Source organism: Leuciscus leuciscus (assembly GCF_965113295.1).
Source record: "Leuciscus leuciscus genome assembly, chromosome: 5".
NCBI lineage: Eukaryota > Metazoa > Chordata > Actinopteri > Cypriniformes > Leuciscidae > Leuciscus > Leuciscus leuciscus.
In genome coordinates, this window is record NC_138729.1 from 40,442,739 (window position 1) to 40,461,522 (window position 18,784).

The 18,784-nt window shown below is 41.9% G+C and overlaps 1 protein-coding gene across 5 annotated transcripts in view; it reads left to right on the plus strand.

Annotated features, from left to right (window-relative positions):
* Positions 1–18,784, plus strand: part of tenm1 (teneurin transmembrane protein 1) — a 213,050-nt gene that overhangs the window by 155,536 nt on the left and 38,730 nt on the right. For 4 of the 5 annotated variants that reach the window (XM_082170138.1, XM_082170137.1, XM_082170139.1 and 1 more), the window contains 3 exons: positions 6,152–6,401; positions 6,962–6,982; positions 13,375–13,607. In XM_082170138.1, the coding sequence (XP_082026264.1) occupies positions 6,152–6,401; positions 6,962–6,982; positions 13,375–13,607 (504 nt within the window). The remainder of the gene's footprint in view (positions 1–6,151; positions 6,402–6,961; positions 6,983–13,374; positions 13,608–18,784) is intronic. The other variant, XM_082170140.1, reaches the window with a different exon arrangement.

Here is an 18,784-nt window from a genome sequence, read left to right on the forward strand (position 1 = left end):
TTTTGGTTAGACTTGTAGTCAAGACCGCCTAAACCGAGACCAAGACACTACCAAGACCAGAGGGTATCGAGACCAAGACAAGACCAAGACCAAGACAGGCCAAGTCAAGACCAAGACCAAGTCGAGACCAAGACCGAGACCAAGTCGAGACCGGAGAAAAAAGAAAAAAAACAGACTAGTGTTGAAGCTAAGCTATAACTTGTATGAATTCAAGAACAGCAGCATACTAGGGTTCAGCCACAGTTTACATTCAATATTAGACGGTATTACTTAAACTACACAGGCAGAACAATACAGAGACAGACCATGTCATGTGTGTGACTGTGAGCTCACTGTAAATGTTTTTGCAGATTGGGTGAGATCAACTATGTGTAGCAATTGCATGACGGCTGTTACTGCACTATTAGAGGTTTGAGACTCCCTTAACTTTTGTGTACTGTTGAGGACTGACATGACTGGTACTGACTGGTTCATCTGACAAAACATCAAACACCTCCAACACCATCTTGCTCCTCCAACAACTGTCTAAAGAATGAGAAATATGTAACAAATTGAAATTATACTTAATGTGTAGATGAAATCGTAACATCAAATTAAAGATACACAGTTATAAACTTGGATTAGGCCTAATGTTTAGTCAACACAACGGAGATATGCAGATGATATTTAAAAGACCATTTATTTAGTCTAACACCATCTTAAATACAATACTGTAATCAAACAACACACACACACACACACACACACACACACACACAGATATCAAAGACACAAATTCATCTAAGCAAATGCCTGCCTATCTCTGCCGATTTCGGAGTCTCCAAATGAATCCATTCTGCAACTTTTAAATACATAATAAAATGTGTAAAAACGAAATTATAGGCTTAAGGGCAGGATCCGAAAGTTGGTCGTTTTGTCGCTATGGTTACACACACACACACACACGCCGTTGGTGGTGCGCTCAAAGTCATCTGTCAGTTGTGCAGTTACCCAAAATCTCCTGAATGAAGTTAAAACCCATCATGTCACTGATATGTGTTTTTTAAATCAAGTGATCAAAGTGCTCATTGCCGCTGCGATCAGTGGCGCGGATACAGTGTTTTCTCGTGTGGATCGCGCACACGCCGCACTTTCACTCGGATGCGCGCTTCAATCCGTTCCGTTGCGGATAATAATGTTGCATTATCGAACGTTGTGTCATCGTGGATATTATAGTATTGTATTGCTAAATCCCCCGACCACTATGTCGGTCTGAGACAGCGAGACCTAGACAAGACCGTGAGGTCCGAGACCAAGACAAGACCAAGACCAAAGACTGTCAAGGCCGTGACAAGACCGAGACCGCGTAAAAGTAAAAGACCGGTCTCGAGACATACATCACTAGTTTTGGTATAACATAATTACAGCTTAATTCGAAAATGATAAGCAATAAAAATATTTTATTGTTCACATCTTATATTTCATCTCAGTTATGCTTTTCACCTGCACAGTTGTCTCATTTGTAACCAAATACACAACTTTTTGATAAAATGTTATGTGCAAGATTGTTAGCCGTGTCATGTGTGGACACATGCGTCACAACACACTCCGCCCTCTGGGAGACCAGCGTTGCCCGAGCCAGATCCAGAGATGTCAGCTATGCTGAAAAAGGCAGCCGAGGCGGTAGGGTAGTGCTCGTGTGGATCGAACCACCGTGTCCCGAGCCGTCTCGGTTGGATGATTGGTTCATCGGAGCGGGCCGGTCTGGTTCTCAGCCCGCCACTCCGGTGACATTCTTTCCTGAAATGCATGAGGAGTTGACGAAGGCATGGATGGCACCTTTCTCTGCCAGAAACCGCCTGAGTAGCTCCTCCCTCCCTATCCTTGATGGAGGAGCGGCTAAGGGTTATGAGGTGATCCCTCCGGTGGAGCGGTCAGTCGCGATGCAGCTGTGTCCGGCGACCGCTGCCTCTTGGAGGGGGAATCCTCGTCTGCCCTCTAAGGCCTGTAAGTTCTCGTCCGCTCTGACGGGCAAGGCTTACAAAGCCTGTGGGCAAGCTGCTTCTTCTCTGCATGCCATGGCGCTTGGTCCATCAGGTCCATCAGGCCCAGGCGCTCGTGAACATGCACGAGGGTAGTCCAGACCGTGAGCTCATGGGTGAGCTCCGCACTGCTACCGAACTTGCCCTCCGGGGTACGAAGGTTGCAGCTCGCGCGGTTGGTCTGGCGATGTCCACCCTTGTGGTCCAGGAGTGCCATCTCTGGCTCACCCTGGCAGACATGAGAGAAGCGGACAAGGTTCGGTTCCTGGACTCTCCCATATCGCAGGTTGGGTTGTTCGGCGACGTGGTAGAGAGCTTTGCCCAGCAGTTCCCTGCCGCCCAGAAGCAGACGGAGGCCATCTGGCACATCCTGCCCCGACAGCCTGCAGCCGCCTCCGCTCCCGCTGGACCACCGCAGCAGCCTCCACCCAGGTCTCAGCGTGGAGCCGGATGCAGAAGGGGCGCCCCGTCTGCCAAGGCGACAGCGGAAACGCTGACCTGAGCGGACCACCCAGGGATGTAGGATTGCTCTGGGAGATGGCCACTCCCTTCATCCGGTGGAGGGCCGGGTGAAGCTTTTTTGTTTTGTGTGTGTCTGTTCTGCCGCTGGCTCCCAAAAAAGTGGAGCCAGCGGTACCCACATATTCAAAGAAAGAGCAATTTCTCTATTCCTGGGCCCCAAGAGGGCTAGTCTGACTGTGTGTGACCCTGTAAAGCCTTATACCCTTCAGCCCACTCTTGTTCGCCAGCTGGCAGCTAGGTACGTTCGAGGACCCGGTCATCCGCCTTCTCATGCATCCCCTGCCACCCAGTGGAGTCAGGTAAGTGTTGCACCGCACACTCAGATCCCGCTTCGGGCCGCCTTCGGGCCTCTCGAGCCGGATCCTGTCCTCCACCTCGCTGCCCCACCTCGGGTACGTCTGTGGTTCCCTGGCCCCTGGTCCGGTTTTGTCGAAGTCTAAAACGCTTCCAACCGATGCCCAGCCTGGCCCAATTCGGTACCTTCAGACCTGGCTTGCGATTAATTTCGCTCGGCTTCAGCACAGGCTCAGTGAAATCCATCACACCTAGGTATTGAGCAGAGCTCCTGTCCTGTGTGTGTGCGCCGCAGTCCTACTGGCGAAGGACGCATGCTAGCCGTACCCTGCAGCCGGTATGGAGTTTGGCTTCAGAGCTCGTACTTCATTGTATCCTTATTATGTGGTGGGTTATGACCATCTTGGTTCTGTGGCAACTGATACGGGTCCTTTTTCGAAAAGCCTCCGTTCACTTGTAAACACAGTTACATTTTTCAATGCCCCGTCCCCAAGCTTGGTCTGCAGCGTTCGACCTGAAAGACGTGTACTTCAGATCTCTATCCTTCCGCTCCACAGGCTTACTGTGTTCTTGCGTTCGAAGATACGAAGTATCAGTACATGGTCCTACCCTTCGAGTGCTCCATAGCCAGTTGGGTCTTCAGGTCAACTGGGAAAGAGTAATCTCGCCCAAATGCTGAGCATCTCTTTTCTAGTATGGAGGTGGTCTCGGCCTAGCGCATCTCTCAAGTGAGGTGTGCCAGCTCAGTGCTATTCAGAAGTGAGAAAGGGTTCCACTGAAACTTTCAGAGGCTCCTGGGGCATATGGTAGATGCAGCCACACGGCTTCCTCCAATTGGAGACCGCTTCAGCACTGGCTTGATGACCGAGTCCCGAGGTGGCCGTGGCAGAGCGACACGCTCTGTGTAAGAAAACAAACACCCTGGCGTGTCACCAAACCCTCAGCCCATAAGCAGACCTTTGTTTCCCCGGGCTAGTGGCTCCTGGAACAAGTGTCCTCCAAATGTTGCCTGAGGGGCCACGTATAAAGGGCATGCAGTAACAGAGCTCTGGGCGCCCTCTAACTGCATTGGCATTCGTTGCCTCGAGTTGCTTACAGTCCCTCGCTTCGAGACACCGCTGCTCAGCGATCTTGTTCTGTTCTGACAACATTGCGACCGTCGAGCTGCGCTTCCCTTGCATGTTGCAACTCGCTGCCACCTCCTCCTTGGAGTCAGAAGCTTCTAAGGTTCCACCAAAAAATAAATGTTGTGGCTTCTACATTGGCGCACATCATGAGGCAGTGGTTTCAAATCCAAGCAGAGTGCGATTTGATCGTCAGGTCCCTGAGGCGAGCAAGGAGATATAGCCGCCTTGTGTCCCCTCCTTACCCTCTTGGGTCGTCTTCTCTTGTGCTACTGCACTGCAGCCATCGCAGGCAGTGAGTTAAAAAATTCCTTTTTTTAAGAAACAGTTCTCCTGCTCGCATGGTCTCCACTAGAGGGTAGGGTACTTTCGGTCAACAAGTTGTGCCTGGAATTCGGGTCAGCTAACTCTCACAAGTTGAGACCCCGGTCTGAATGTGTGCCCAAGGTTCCTACCTCTCCCACGGGACTAGGTGGTGAGCCTGCAAGCGCTGCCCCAGAGGAGGCAGACCGAGCCCTAGCTTTTCTCTGTCCGTCCGCCTCAGTGTGGTTATACGTGATCAGAATGCAAAGCCTAGACCTTAGACCAGCTCTATCTGTTATGGGACAGCAGAAGGGAAGGCTGTTTCCAAGCAGAGGTTGGCCCACTTCAAAGTGGTTGCCTTTGTGCCCACCTCGGCGGTGAGCTCCTCCTAAGTGAGAGTACTGCTCCCTCCTAGGCGTTGGCATACATTGCCTCGCTTAACAGATGTTGAATAGAGTTGGGGGCTGGGCGACACCTATACACATTCGCTAGAGAACTAGCATGTGTCGAACTGTTGCTTCCCGTGGGCTCCATTCACATGAATGCAGTCCATGAAGCCAGTTTTCACTGTAAGCACAGTTCGAAGTGTCGGCTTCCTGCGCCATTCCCCTCCTGGATACGTGTGCAATTTTGCTCCAGTTGAGTTCCCTCTTAAACTGAACCCTGTCGAGTTCCTCCATACCCTTCGGCCTCGGACGTGGCGGAGCCAGGTGGAACCTGTGTTAGGCTGGGTCCATATGTTGTGATCCCTACGGCGATCCCATATGTGTATTATTCCACGGTACGGCTCCCTGCGGTGAACCCGTGTCTTCCCTCTCTGCCGTCACTGTTGGTTGATCAAACTCCCCCCTGTTATAGGCTGGAGTCATCCCAGTGACATTCCATATGTTGTACTGCCCGGTCATCCGCCCAGTACATATGTGTATTCCCCACATGTTACCTCCCTTCGTCAGGATGTGGTTTCCGCAGCGTCCCTTCCTTCCTTGTCAGGGTACGCTTTCCCAGTGGTCCTGTGGAACAGCAGTCGACTTCCCTGGCCTAAGCCTCGCCCTTCTCCGCCTCAGAGTTGCGGGGGGGACTTGAGGCTTTTACCCAGGCACTGGAAGGAGGCAGCTCTAGTGACGTTTTCTCAGGGTTAAAGATCCCATTCAGTCGACGTCGACTACGTCTGACGTTCTCGACTGAAAGGGAATGTCTTGGTTGTGTATGCAACCCACCGTTCCCTGAAGGAGAACGTAGTCCTTTTGCCACTATAGCTGGGCCACCGCTGACCGAGTTCTCACAGCTCCTCAGCGTAAAGCAACTATTGTGTGCATCCACTTCCGTATTTATACCCGCTCCGTGGGGCGGAGTGTGTGATGCAAATCACGCACAGCAAATTTCATTTGCTCGTGCTTGCATGCTCGAAGATGGTTGGCTCCCTAGCGTGATCCCATTCAGTCGACGTCGACTACGTCCTCCGTTCCCTCCTTCAGGGAATGGTGGGTTGCATACGCAACCAGGACGTTCACAGTATTTTGGATTATCATAGTTTTATAAAGTATTTGAAGAATTGTTTTATGATAGATTTTCATGTTTTAAGTCTGGGACAGGGGTAATTTCCAACACATTTTTTAAATGATTTAAAAAAAATTAATTGAAGTCAATCCCTGAAAAATTAGCTTAACCCATGAATTCAGATTGCAACATGGCAGCGTTTACCAAAAAAGATGCCCAACATAGAGCATGTTTACATCTAACATCCTCCCGATTCATATATTTTGCTAGTTTCTGAGAGCTCCCTAGATGGCAGTTTGTATCATTCCTTTCTTTAGCTTGTTTCTACAGGGTCTTTTATCACCAATACATTTCATCCTTCAATCTAATAATCTCTATTTCTTTTCTCAGGTATCCTTCATAAAGGAAATGGAGAGAATGTCTTTATTTCTCAGCAGCCTCTGGTCATCTCCACAGTGATGGGGACAGGGGCGGTCCGTGCCATCCCATGCCCAAACTGCAACGGCCCAGCTGTGGAGCAGAAACTATTTGCCCCCATCGCTCTGGCCTGCGGCTCGGATGGAAGTGTGTATGTAGGTGATTTTAACTACATCCGCAGGATTCTGCCCAATGGATTCTCCATCAGCATCTTGGAGCTCAGGTCTGCCATCTTAGATCAGCAAATTAATAATTTCTCAAAAGTGTTTAAATGTTTTTCTTCTCCTTTTTATTGCATAAGTAACTGTTGTATGCAATCTCTATAGTTTTAAACTAATAGTTTTATTTAGTAATGTATGAATGTAAAGGGTTTAATAACTGATTATTTTACTAATAGGGATTCTGTTTTTTATTTATTTAATTTCGTATTTATTTATTTATTAGATTTTTATTTTGAAAGGTTTTATTTAAGCCGTTTTTTTTTATTCTTGTTTATTAATAAAAAGATTCCTGCTATTGAAATATTTAATTACATCAAATCAAACACTAATAAATGTTTTGTCAAATAACCTACAAAATGAGCTTTGCATAGTGACATCTAAATTTAACTGTTTTATAAAAGTTATTTAATGATTAGATTATGTAATCAAAAATTTTTATCTGCTTTTTATAGCTTATACAAGTTTTCATAATTGTAAAAACAAAAATTATCTGAGGAATGTCTTTTCTCAATGTTGACTTCAGTTTTAATTATTGACATTTCTTTCCATGTTATGCGTCCAGAAATCGTGACATTAGACACAGGTATGTTTTCTCTTCAGAACAGTTATCACTATATAGTCTTTCAGTCATTAATACACTGTACTTGTGCTTGAATTCATTATTTTTATTTTGAATCTCCATTCATCCATGCATCAACCTTGGAGGAACTAGAGGTTAAGTGACTCAAGTCTCAAATGCAGAACAACAGATTTAGAGGCAGCAGCCCCTATAGTAAGTCAGCAGAATCAAATGCTCAGAATTGGGTCTTGTCCCATGAAAAGTCATTAAATAAAGTTGTAAATATATTTAGTAAATTGCTGTTTCTCATCAAGGTCATAGCACCCCACCGCTCTGAACATAAATATTCCTAATGATAAAAATACTATTAACACCAAAACTTCAGGTCCTTGAGGGCCACTGCCCTGAAGAATTTTGATCTAACCCTAATAATACACACCTAAACAAGCTAATAAATGTTTTTAGGATTACTAGAAATTTTTTTTGTAAGGGTTGGAGCTAAACTCTGCAGGACAGTGGCCCTCCAGGACCGAAGTTGACCGTCCCTCCCAGAAAACTTCAGTCAATACATCACATTAATCCTGAGTAGGGGTGACCCCGAATAGTCGAAGATTCGATGCTTCGATAGGAGGAGCCTGATTCGACTACCGATCTCACGGTCGAATCTTCGCAGAGGTTATGAAACGAGGATCATGCCACTTTGGCTATATGAGGGCGCTCAATGTCTGATTTCACATAGAACTAGCTTTTATGTCAATACGTTAATATTCAGCCTATTATGATAATGCTGTAGGCCTATATAAAAATGTGCAAAGAAAGAAGCTTTTAATAAATATTTTTTAACGTGCGTGAATAAATCCAAACACCCCGTGACAGATTTAAGTTTCACTTTCAATCCGTGACCGACAGAGGAGCGTCTTCGCGGCAAGGATTTAAATCTTTAACAATGTCTGGGATAAGAAAATCTAAAGTGTGGATGTACACCATCAGAAAGGATATTCTCCAAGGCTGGATTTAGCATCAGGAAAACCATGATCGCACTTCTGCCGGCCAACGTTAACATGTTTCACGCATAGACTGGGTTTCACGTTAGAATGTATTTTATCCGCGCGCACAATTTGAAAAGACTCCAACGGACAGACAGAGTGAAAGACTTTCAGGATTTGTTCTCTCAATCAGGTACAAGTGATTTCAAAACTTTTCAGCCGGTTCTAATTTTATTTTTGGATGCTGTGAACATTTTTAGCTAAAAAGACTGCCTCTCCAGTTTAGCATTTATTGTTGTTTCTGCAGTTAAAAAGTCAAAGTTGAAAATTCTGGCTACTATCGTTATTTTAATAATTTCTTTATTTTTATTTTATTAATTAATCTGTCAGGGTTATCTAATCTAACTATTTGGGGCTTGTGTTTTGAATATATGTTCCCCTGCACTTTAGGCATTTTGCACACATTTGCTCCTCATCCTGTGACTTGATTCTGATTTATTTTGTTTTGTATTTTTATTTATTAGAAAGGTATATTCTGTTCTAATTTAATTTAGTTTAATTTGTGCTGTAGGCTGGCCTGCTCGCACAGGTAATTTAGCCGATTTAATTTGATTTGCATGTGAAATGCAAATCTGCAGTGTGGCCTTTATGGAGTTATTTATGTTATTTCTTAGTTTTATTGATCAAAAATGTTTTTATACATTTTCTTCTATATCTTTGTGTGATTTTCTGTACATCGCGGCTTTGAAACGTTAAAGCCCCGCCCCCAGCTCCACCCCCATACACATGATTCGACTATTAGTCGACTATAGGCAAGACATGACGATTCTGATTCGACTATGAAAATCCATAGTCAGGGACAGCCCTAATCCTGAGCTTTAATGACTCGAGCCTTTTCCTTGTTTTTCCCTTTTTTCACCCTTTTTTTCCTTTTTCACCCTTTTTTCTTTTTTCCCCTTTTCTTCATTTTTCCCCTTTTTTTTATTTATTTATTTAAAGTTTACCTTTCAATTACTTTGGAGCATATCATCTTCTATTTTCTTATAATGAAGGCCATCTTTTATTATTACATTTTTGCATGTTTGTAATTGTATTCAGTATATTTTTGTGTGTGTATTTGTGTGACTGCGGACATGTTTTTGTGTGGGCGTGTGTGTTATGAAGCCACACAGTGGCTACTGTTGCTTGTAATCTTCAGTGTGTGGTAAGGAATCCATCTGGGGCGTTTTTCTGGTCGATGGATTGAACACTAACAGCTTTTCACAGCAAACCGCTGCCAGCATCACACCACAGTCTCCTGCTTATCGTCTAGATCCTCCTCGTTTCATGTGAATTTAGAAACGGCGCCCCCCACAGAGAGGGAGTTAGAGTGTGGGATAGACCTCTGCCCCACAGACTAACACAGACAAGCGAACTGTAATCCTTTATCTTTGCGTGCGCGCGTGTGTTTGCTCACAGTATTACATCCCACAGCAAGGGGGAAATCCTACCTTCAGACGTCTTTTGGAGATAGCGCTTCTGATCAAAACAGAGTCTGATTCTACCTCGCGAAGACTCAAAAGAACCTTATAGTATTAACATTTTCAATTTCATCAATCTGTCAGTAAACAGACAGTTTGAGGGGGTGGCTTTTGCCCTTTATCATAACAAAAACAGCTTGGAGAAAAATATGAATCTCTTTTACCATTTCAATATTGATGTAAATTTTGTTAATTGCTTTGTGAAGTAACTATTTACATTTGTGACATCATTATCAAAAGTGACTCTCACTGCATTAAAAGTGTTAACTTTAGAAGTCTGTGCATTCCCAGACAATTGAACCTACGCCATTTTAGCTACAGAATTTTTTTACCCTTTATTATAACAAAAGCAGCTTTGAAAGACATATTAGTGTCTTTTACCATTTCAGTATTGATGTAAATTTGGTTAATGGCTTTGTGAAGTAACTATTAACATTCATAAATGTTTTTGAAAGTGACCAACAGTAAAGGCTGGAATACACTACATGACTTTTGCCCAGATTTACAGTCTGGACAAGCTGACGCTAGTTGGCAAAAGTCAGAGCCAGTCTGCAGAATTGAGTCGACAGATTTCACAGAAAATCATGTTGTGTATGATGATTACAGACTCTGATTTTTTTAGCTTCAAAGTTTGATTCCATCCAGTCGGAGGATCTCAAACATGTTTGATATTTTGAGAAGATTTTAGAACACAAATTGTTTTCATTTGTCACGTGTCTCCTTGCAACAAGGTATGTGTTTCTGTGTGAGTTTGTTAATGACTTGAAAAGTCTGGTAGTGTGTGATCCTCAGTCGTTTACGGTGCCCAGTTTTTCCTCTGTAACTATGTACAAAGTCAGCAAGTGTATAATGCCTATTGTGTTTTAAAAAAAAATTCTGATTTTAAAAGTCGCGTTGTGTATTCCTGTCTTAAAGGGGACATATCATGCTAAATGCACTTTTTTAGCCCTTAAATGCATTTTGTTGTATATTTGGAGTGTTTAGAAGTACAGAAAAGATGAAATTATTCTCTTCAGGTGCTTCGTTGATATCTTTATATTCTGTTTCGGTCATATTTTTCAACCGGTTCAGATTTTTCTGTTATCTATGACGTTTTTTGAACTATCACGTCACAGTATTTGCAGCGGAACTGCCAAATAAGGACATTGACTTCCGGCCCAACACTTCGAGCAATCCGCCATTATTATTTCTCGCTGCAATTTTGTAGTCCAAGCTAAAGGATGCAGAAGTTACGAGAGGGTAAGTTAAAATGTTCGGTTGTTGGATGTAGTAACCCACACGCTTCATTACACCGTCTAATTTAGATGAACTGCCGCGCTTGTGACAGGAGCATGTTTAACTGAAAGAACGAGCAGAGAGAGAGACCCGGTCGCGCGCGCGCTCACTCTCTCTCTTCAGAGCCAGGCGAAAGTGTAAACAAGACATCACCGTCTCCAAACTAGACGCTGTCTTGCTCTCTCTCCCTCGGACATATTAATCAAAATAAATCGACACGGTGGTAAAAGGTCGGAAGACCAAAGTTTCATGTGTAAATACAGTACACACCATTGCGATACATCCATATGAAGACGTTGTTCTGCAGGTTCGTCGTCTTCATTTTCATCTCGCTCCGGCTCTGGCTCGAACATGTAAGGCTGGCTGGACAAGTCTTCCGTTGTTGACATTTTGTTAATAACGTGTGTATAAAAGTTTCTGTGCGCTAGATAATCCTATCTCTGCTACCAGACTACAAAAATGGCCGAACGGGGTGGAGTTGAACCGACGAGTGTCACCGCTACAACCTGGAGAGGGGGCGGGGTATGAAGTGTCTCAATATTATTTAAAGAGACCGCACCAAAACGAGTTGCTTTCAGAAGCACATTAGAAAAGGGGTAAAAAAGGGGCCTGTGGAGCTATAATAATGAGGAATTCAGACCCAAGCATTGCAGTTCCGCTTTATATAGACTACAAATGTATGATTTATATGTAAAAAGGAACAATTTAAAAGCATGATATGTCTCCTTTAAAGGGGTCAAGTTTATTTGTATAGCGCTTTTCACAATACAGATTGTATCAAAGCAGCTTCACAGTATTAAATTTAAATAATACATTTATTATTTATGATCCTATTATGGGGTCCTATTATGCTTTTTCACTTTTTCAACTTTAGTTAGTGTAATGTTGCTCATTCTCAAGGAGATCTCAAGATCTCAAGGATACAAAGCTTTAAGTCCACTCCAAAGGGAGATATTTTATTCAACAGAATCCTGTTTCCAAGAACTACATTGAACGTCTCGTTTGGACTACAGCATGTTTTTTTCCGGGCTTTGTGAAGTCACAATGTTACTCATTTAAATAATCCCAGCCCACGGAATACTGAAAAAAGGGGACAAGGCCTGATTGAGCTGCATTGACCTTTCTAAGGCTGATGAACTTAGAGTGGTTAAAATCGATTTTGAACACTGTTCCTGAACATTATAACCCCAACGTATATCTGTGTGCAGCACATTTTTTGTAGTACAGCTTTCAGAACCTAAGAGAGTACAATGCAGCTTCTCCTGAAATGGAGCAGGTCTTACTTTGTCGGGACAAGCTGTTGTTGGTGGATCACAACTTTTAAGGATGTCTAATTATTATTTGTAGTTGTTATTGTATAAGTTTTATGTTGTCGCTACGATGTAAACAAAGGGCAAAGCTTTGCCTCTGCTCGCCTGCTAGCCAACATTAGTGTTGATATAGTGTTTACTGTAGTTTTTGTAACCTCTCGCTTTTGAAAGACTGTTCACCGCCCCTTAGCAAAATTAACCATGGTTTTGTAATCGATTACTGTTTGTATTACCATAGTTTTCTGACAAGTATCATGATTAAATGGTGTATAACATTGTATCTAAAATGTATAATAACAAAAAAAAACATCACTCTGAAATGGCCTATGAAATCCATGCTTGTCCATGCATGAAATCCGTTCTGCATGATCCTCTTTGTTTGTTAACATTTTTAAGTCTGAATCAGGCTTGAATTGGTTTGAAATTGACGCCATCCTTAATATTTACATCTGAGTAGAGAACAGATATGGCACATTTCGTATTTCGGAAGAATTTTGAACAATCAAGCATGAAAGCATATTCTAGTACTCCCTAAAAACTAAATCAAGACTTTGTAAAAGGGCATTATAGGACCCCTTTAAGTGTAAAATGTATCGGTATGTGCATTCCCAAGAAACTGAACCCATGACCTTTTAGTTGTTAGCAGCTTAGCAACAGGAACTATTCCCCTTTACCCTGACCTCATAGCCCCTACACAGTTCTAAGCACTCTGCTGTCCTTAAACCCAAAAGAGTGAATCGACTCCCCTTAAATGTCAGAGCAGCAGAGTGCCTCATAATCTACAAGTACCAAACTCACCAGAACTCAGACGCCACAGGTGATTTGCCAGAGGAAGTGTTGTGCTTTGTCATGGGGAGCACAATCCAAATAACATGTTTCTGTTATCAAAAGACACAAAAGACCTCATCAATTTTTGTGGGGGACAATGTTTCGCTCCTTTAGGAAAATCTTCTTCTTCTTTTTTTTCCATTTCCTCCCTTTCATTTTGCCCAAGGAACAGATGATAAAGAGGCAGCAGGTAGATTTGCTCTTAGGGCAGAACCGGATGGAGGGAAAGGAAAGGAAGATTATAGGCTGGCAGGGGTCCGACGCACTGTAGGGGCTGAGAGTTTTGATCAGGGCTTGTGTTCAGTATGATTGAAATTTCTGCAAGGCACTGAGACCTGGAGTTTTTTTTTACTCTAACCTTGTGTGAGCATGACTCTGTATGTGGTTGTTTTTCAGTATGGATTTCGACTTTTGAAATAGTTTCAGCATAAGTACATTGCCAATATGTGTGTAGCCCTGCTTTGTCATAAAGCCTTGTTTAAATTCTCTTCCTTCAGCTCCAGTCCGGCTCATAAGTACTACTTGTCTATGGACCCTGTGCACGAGTCGCTCTACCTGTCGGACACAAGCAGCGGGAAGCTGTACCGCCTGAAGACTCTGACTGAACCGAAAGATATCAGCAGGAACGTGGAGGTGGTGGCTGGCAGCGGGGAGCAGTGCACACCCTTCCACCCAAACCAGTGCGGCGATGGAGGCAAGGCCACTGAAGCAGCGCTCAGTAACCCCAGGGGTGAGAGTCCAGCACACACACATGCTGCGCTTCTGAATTCAAAAAGAAAGAGCGAGTGAGCAAGGCAGAGTGGTAATTGAAGGAGAGGAGAGAAAAATATAGGCATATTTCAGTGAGAGAAATGGGAAAACTGAAAAAGTAAGATACATGAAAGATGCCTTCCTCCTTTGTTAAATCAGGTGGAGCGACTATTAGTCCCGCCTATCCATCACTGCCACTGTCTCTTTAAACCCGTCAGTCAGGCTGATGGACAGACAGGGGCGTGGCTAACGGGCACGTATGTTCTCTTATCCTTCAAGCCTCATTGTGCACTCTCTCTCACACAGTAACTCGCTCACTCAACTGTCGCAGTTAAAAGCCTCCACTTACTTGTAAGCCCCTGAGGATAGAATTCATAAAGAATCCCAGAGCAGGAATGTTATGTATGTGTGCGCGCGCACTTTGATTTCGGACTGTTCTGAAAAGAACTGTGTTTCAGATCAAACTGTAAATCACATTTAAAACTGATTTAAGCCTTTTTACACTCGCTTTAAAAGCCTTCCATTGTGTGTCTCGGGGTAGAATACCCATTTTCCCCTTTGTTAAAGTGTTTTTTACTGAAGTCTATTATCTGTAACAGGCACTGACCAAAATGCTGAGAGCTTCAATAACTGCAATCCGACCTTCTATGTTCTTTGGCCATGAGGGGGTCCGCACAAATAGACTGCAACCAAAGCGTTAGCAATTCAGTGTCACGATTTTTTTTCTCTGTTTAATTCTGCTAAACTGACCCGTATCGCTGATATGTGTCACTATACATACCAGTCTTGACAGTTCTGTACGGTGGTGTGTGGCTTGACTTTGGCTTGCTGTTGATTCAATTAATCTCAATATACAGAATGTTTTTATAATCAATATCTCTTTATACACATAGAAACTCAGAGTGATGCAGTATTGATCTCTGCACCATGGCAGCATCTTCCGTGACTATGATCTCTTTAGTGCTGTAAAAACGGATAGTCTTCGGCTAGTTTCAACAACCGAAGGCCCAGAGCTTCATGCTGGGAGCCAGTAAACAAGTAAAAATCAAATCAAAATTATGCTTATAAAATACCCTGTTTGTTTTGAAAATATTATTTTATTTCTAAGAGATTTGACGGACAATTACAGGAAAATTTACTGGCAGGATTGACATTTTCAGCATCTGTAAATAATGATTTTTTAGCATTTTTGGACTGCAAAAAAGACTACACAGATTTTACCCCCAGATTTTATATTTGTTGCTCTAAGATCAAGTTGTGGTTCGGGCATCACACTAAAGCAGTGGTTCTCAACCTTTTTGAATCCAACACCCATTGCTTACAACAATATCTGAAGACTTTTCCTTTTTTTGTGTGATTTACTGGATAAGGATTTAGGATAATATATTTTTATAAAGATTTACTCACAATTTCAACCTGATCAAATATTTTAGAGCTTGACATAACTAGAAAAATGTAAATGCATTATAAAACTGAAATCTTTATAAAACTGTCCAAGGAGTTATATAAGATTTTATTCATTTATGTGGCTTTTCCAGAAATCAATCTAATAAAAACTAAGCTACCTCATATAACCAGTTTTTCTTGAGGGTGTGAATTAAATTGAGAAATATCTAGATTTTTTTATTGTTTAGGTTTATTTCAATGTGTTATTTTAAATAAATGTATTTATTCTTATTTTAAATAATTTTAAACCATCTTTAGACCCCTTGGAAGAGGCCACCTAGTGTGCCCCGGCTCCCTGGTTCAGAACCACTGCCCTAAGGTGTCATATTCAGATTTTTCTACTCTGCTTTTCTGTTTTTAGGTCAAAAGAATTGCTCATAACAGCAGTATGGCATACTTTTTAACAGCTCACATTAAGGACATTAACGGACAAAGGATTTTGAATCGAACGTGAATCCAATAGAGCAGCACAGCTGTTTTCAACATTGATAATCATAAGAAATGTTTCTTGAGCACCAAATCAGAATTATAGAATTATTTCTGGAGGATCAAGACTGGAGTAATGATGCTGAAAATTCAGCTTTGCCATCAAGGGAATAACTTACATTTTAAAATATATTAAAATAGAAAAAAGTTTTTATTTTATTATGTAATATTTCACAACAGTTCTGTTTTTACTATACTTTTATCAAATAAATGCAGACTTAGTGAGCATAAGAGACTTCTTTCAGAAACATAAAATAAACTCTTTTTAACGTGTATATGTATTATTGTTTTGTTTCAAAATAGAAATATTTAACATAATGCATTTAATTTTCCTTTAACCCTTTTTATGGAAGCCCTGAACCGCAACCTAAAAAAACCCTGAAATTACGAGAATAAAGTGTAAGTATTTTGAGAATAAAGTCGAAAATATTTCAAGATTAAAGTTTAAGTTTTTTTTACGAATTTTTTTTTTTTACGTTGTGGTTCAGTGCTTCAGTACCTTTTGGCTTAATTAGTCATCCAGTTGTAAAAAACATTAGATAAAAAGACATTGTACTACTTTAAGTATGATTCCTAATAGCTGAGCAATTCCTCTGAGATTCTGCTATACATAAAGGGGCTGTTTACACCTGGCCACTTCATGTGTTTTCTGAGATCGGATAGCTATCTGATCGTGAAAAGACCAGGTATAAATGCCCTCGAAATGCATTCGAGACGGATTTAAATCCAATCACTCAAACCACTTCAGGAGGTGGTCTGGGCCGCATTCCAGACGAAACTGGACAAGTGTAAATGCATCTGGTTGTTGAAACCACATATGTAAATTTTACTTCTCCCAAAAATGCTAAAAAATAAACATGTGAAAGCATGTTATAGGCTATATGTCATGTTATAGCCAGATATGACGGCGCTATTGCAGCACACATCACCGCAGATGAGCAGCTGAGCGATCTATTCATCAAGCCAACGTGCAAACTACCGCAAATCAAAGTCGCAGACGCTTAATATGCAATCATCTTCATTAAAAGTAAAGAAACGAAATGATCTTACCAGTGCTGTTGCCGCTCTCTCTTACTGCGCTCTTTGATTTTGAAATTTAGCTGATGATCATTAAAATCCAGCTCATATCTGTTGTTTTCGGTGACGTGAACTTCATGAAATCTGCATTTAGCGCAGGAATTGAAGATCGGATTTATATCCATTTTGCGAAAACATTTATGTGACCAGGTGTAAATGGGATCGTTTTGATAAATTAGATAACTATCCGATCTGAGAAAATGCATGAAGTGGCCAGGTGTAAACAGCCCCTAAATGTCCTCATTATATGTTTGTGTGTCAGCGTGTTCTGTGTATATATGCTCTACAAGCTCGGTGTGTGTGTGTGTGTGTGTGTGTGTGTGTGTGTGTGTGTGTGTGTGTGTGTGTGTGGGGGGGGGGGGGGGGGTACGTTTGCAGTACTCTGATTCACTGAAGTCTTGGATTTAGGGTGAAAGAGATAGAAGGAGAAAAGGGCACATTAATTCATAGCTCCCTGTGGGATAGGGCGCTTGCTGTCTTGTCTGATGCCAGCCAAAAGTTTAAGAGAAATAGAGAGAGAGAAAGACGAGAAGCGAACAGATAGATATGCTCCATTCAGTCTGAGTCCAGCAGGTTTAGAGAGAAGCACTCCTGAAGTCTAAATTATTGTGATCGGCTTTTGAATTTTAATATACTGTATGTGTGTGACGATTAGTTTCTCCTCTGATCATTTTCAATCTAATCAGCATTTGGCGTTTTAGAAGATGAGTAAGAAAGTGAGCTTCTGGACCTGTGGGTCTCTGTGTGTCTTCAGGACCCTTTGAAGGGCAGAGGGAGGTATACCCCTCCGAAGGCAGAATAAATAATTAAGCTCGTTATGCTCGTTAAGTGGGTAATATGCCTCGTAATTGGCACCCATAACAAGATGCATTTGTAAACAGGCTTATTGAGGCAGATGGAATTTCAGCAACAAGGGTAGTGCATGTGAGTGTGTGTGAATTTGCATCTGGTTTACAGCACAACATGATCTGTATTGTTTGTTGCACACAAGAAAAGAGAGAGAGTCTGAACGGATACTCAGAATTTAAAGCCGCTCATCATAACCAAATAGTAGATTAAAAAGTTAGGCTAAAGAACTGTGCACCATTTTAGTATAGTCAACAAAAAAAAGGGGAAACTGGGGATAAAGCGTATTTACTCAAGTGAATATATCTCAGAACTGAATTTGAAAGTCAGTTTCTCTATAGGGACATACATCAAAGTCTTGGCCACACAAAAAAAAAAAAAAATTGAACATTTCCACTGTTATTGTCCAGGAAAAAGTATACAGATCAGTTTTCATAGTGGCAGTCTGCCATTACATACTTTTTAATGGCTTATCAACTAAATTAAAAAAATTAAAACAATAATGCAGCACATAATTCATAAAGAAATATCATAGTATTATTTTGGCCAACAAATGACAACTATAGTACACGCTCTTACAAATGTGGTAAATATTCATTATAACATAAAAATGTGAAATTATTATATACTAAGGCCTAATTATGAAATAAAAAGATAAATATATGATAGTCCAAATTGAGATGTCATAATGATGTTAATGAAAGTTAACATCATTGAGATAAAATGATGATAAAATTAGATAAATATTCATAATTATGAAAAATATTTTTTTACTTTTGATGTAATAGTTAGCACTCGTGTTGTGACAATTAGCCGGTTCTGTAGCCGGTAATATGATTGAATCAGCCCGACTACATTAGTTTAAGTTTAAGTCAAGTTTAAGGCTCATGGCATGTAGAAATAAACTCCTCAAGGGAGCAACTGCACATATTCAGTTTTTACAGTGTGGGCTAGGAAAGAAACAGGCAATGCAACTAGTGAAGTACTGCTCTGTGTCAGCTATTATAGGCAGTTTATTCATATGGAGAAGGCGCTGTTACCGCTATCCATACTGATATGTGTGAGCTGTCATTTTACTGGAGCTCTGTTGAAATGCACCATGTGGGCAGATTTTATTGCTGTAAAATTACTCCAAAAATATGTGGATCCTGTTAGTATTATCTGATTAAATTGTAATCCAAATAAAGCACTTAATTGTCTGCATGTATGACTGCATGTATGCGTGCGTGCGTGCGTGCGTGCGTGCGTGCGTGCGTGCGTGCGTGTGTGCGCGCGCGTGTGTGTGTGCGCGCGTGTGTGTGT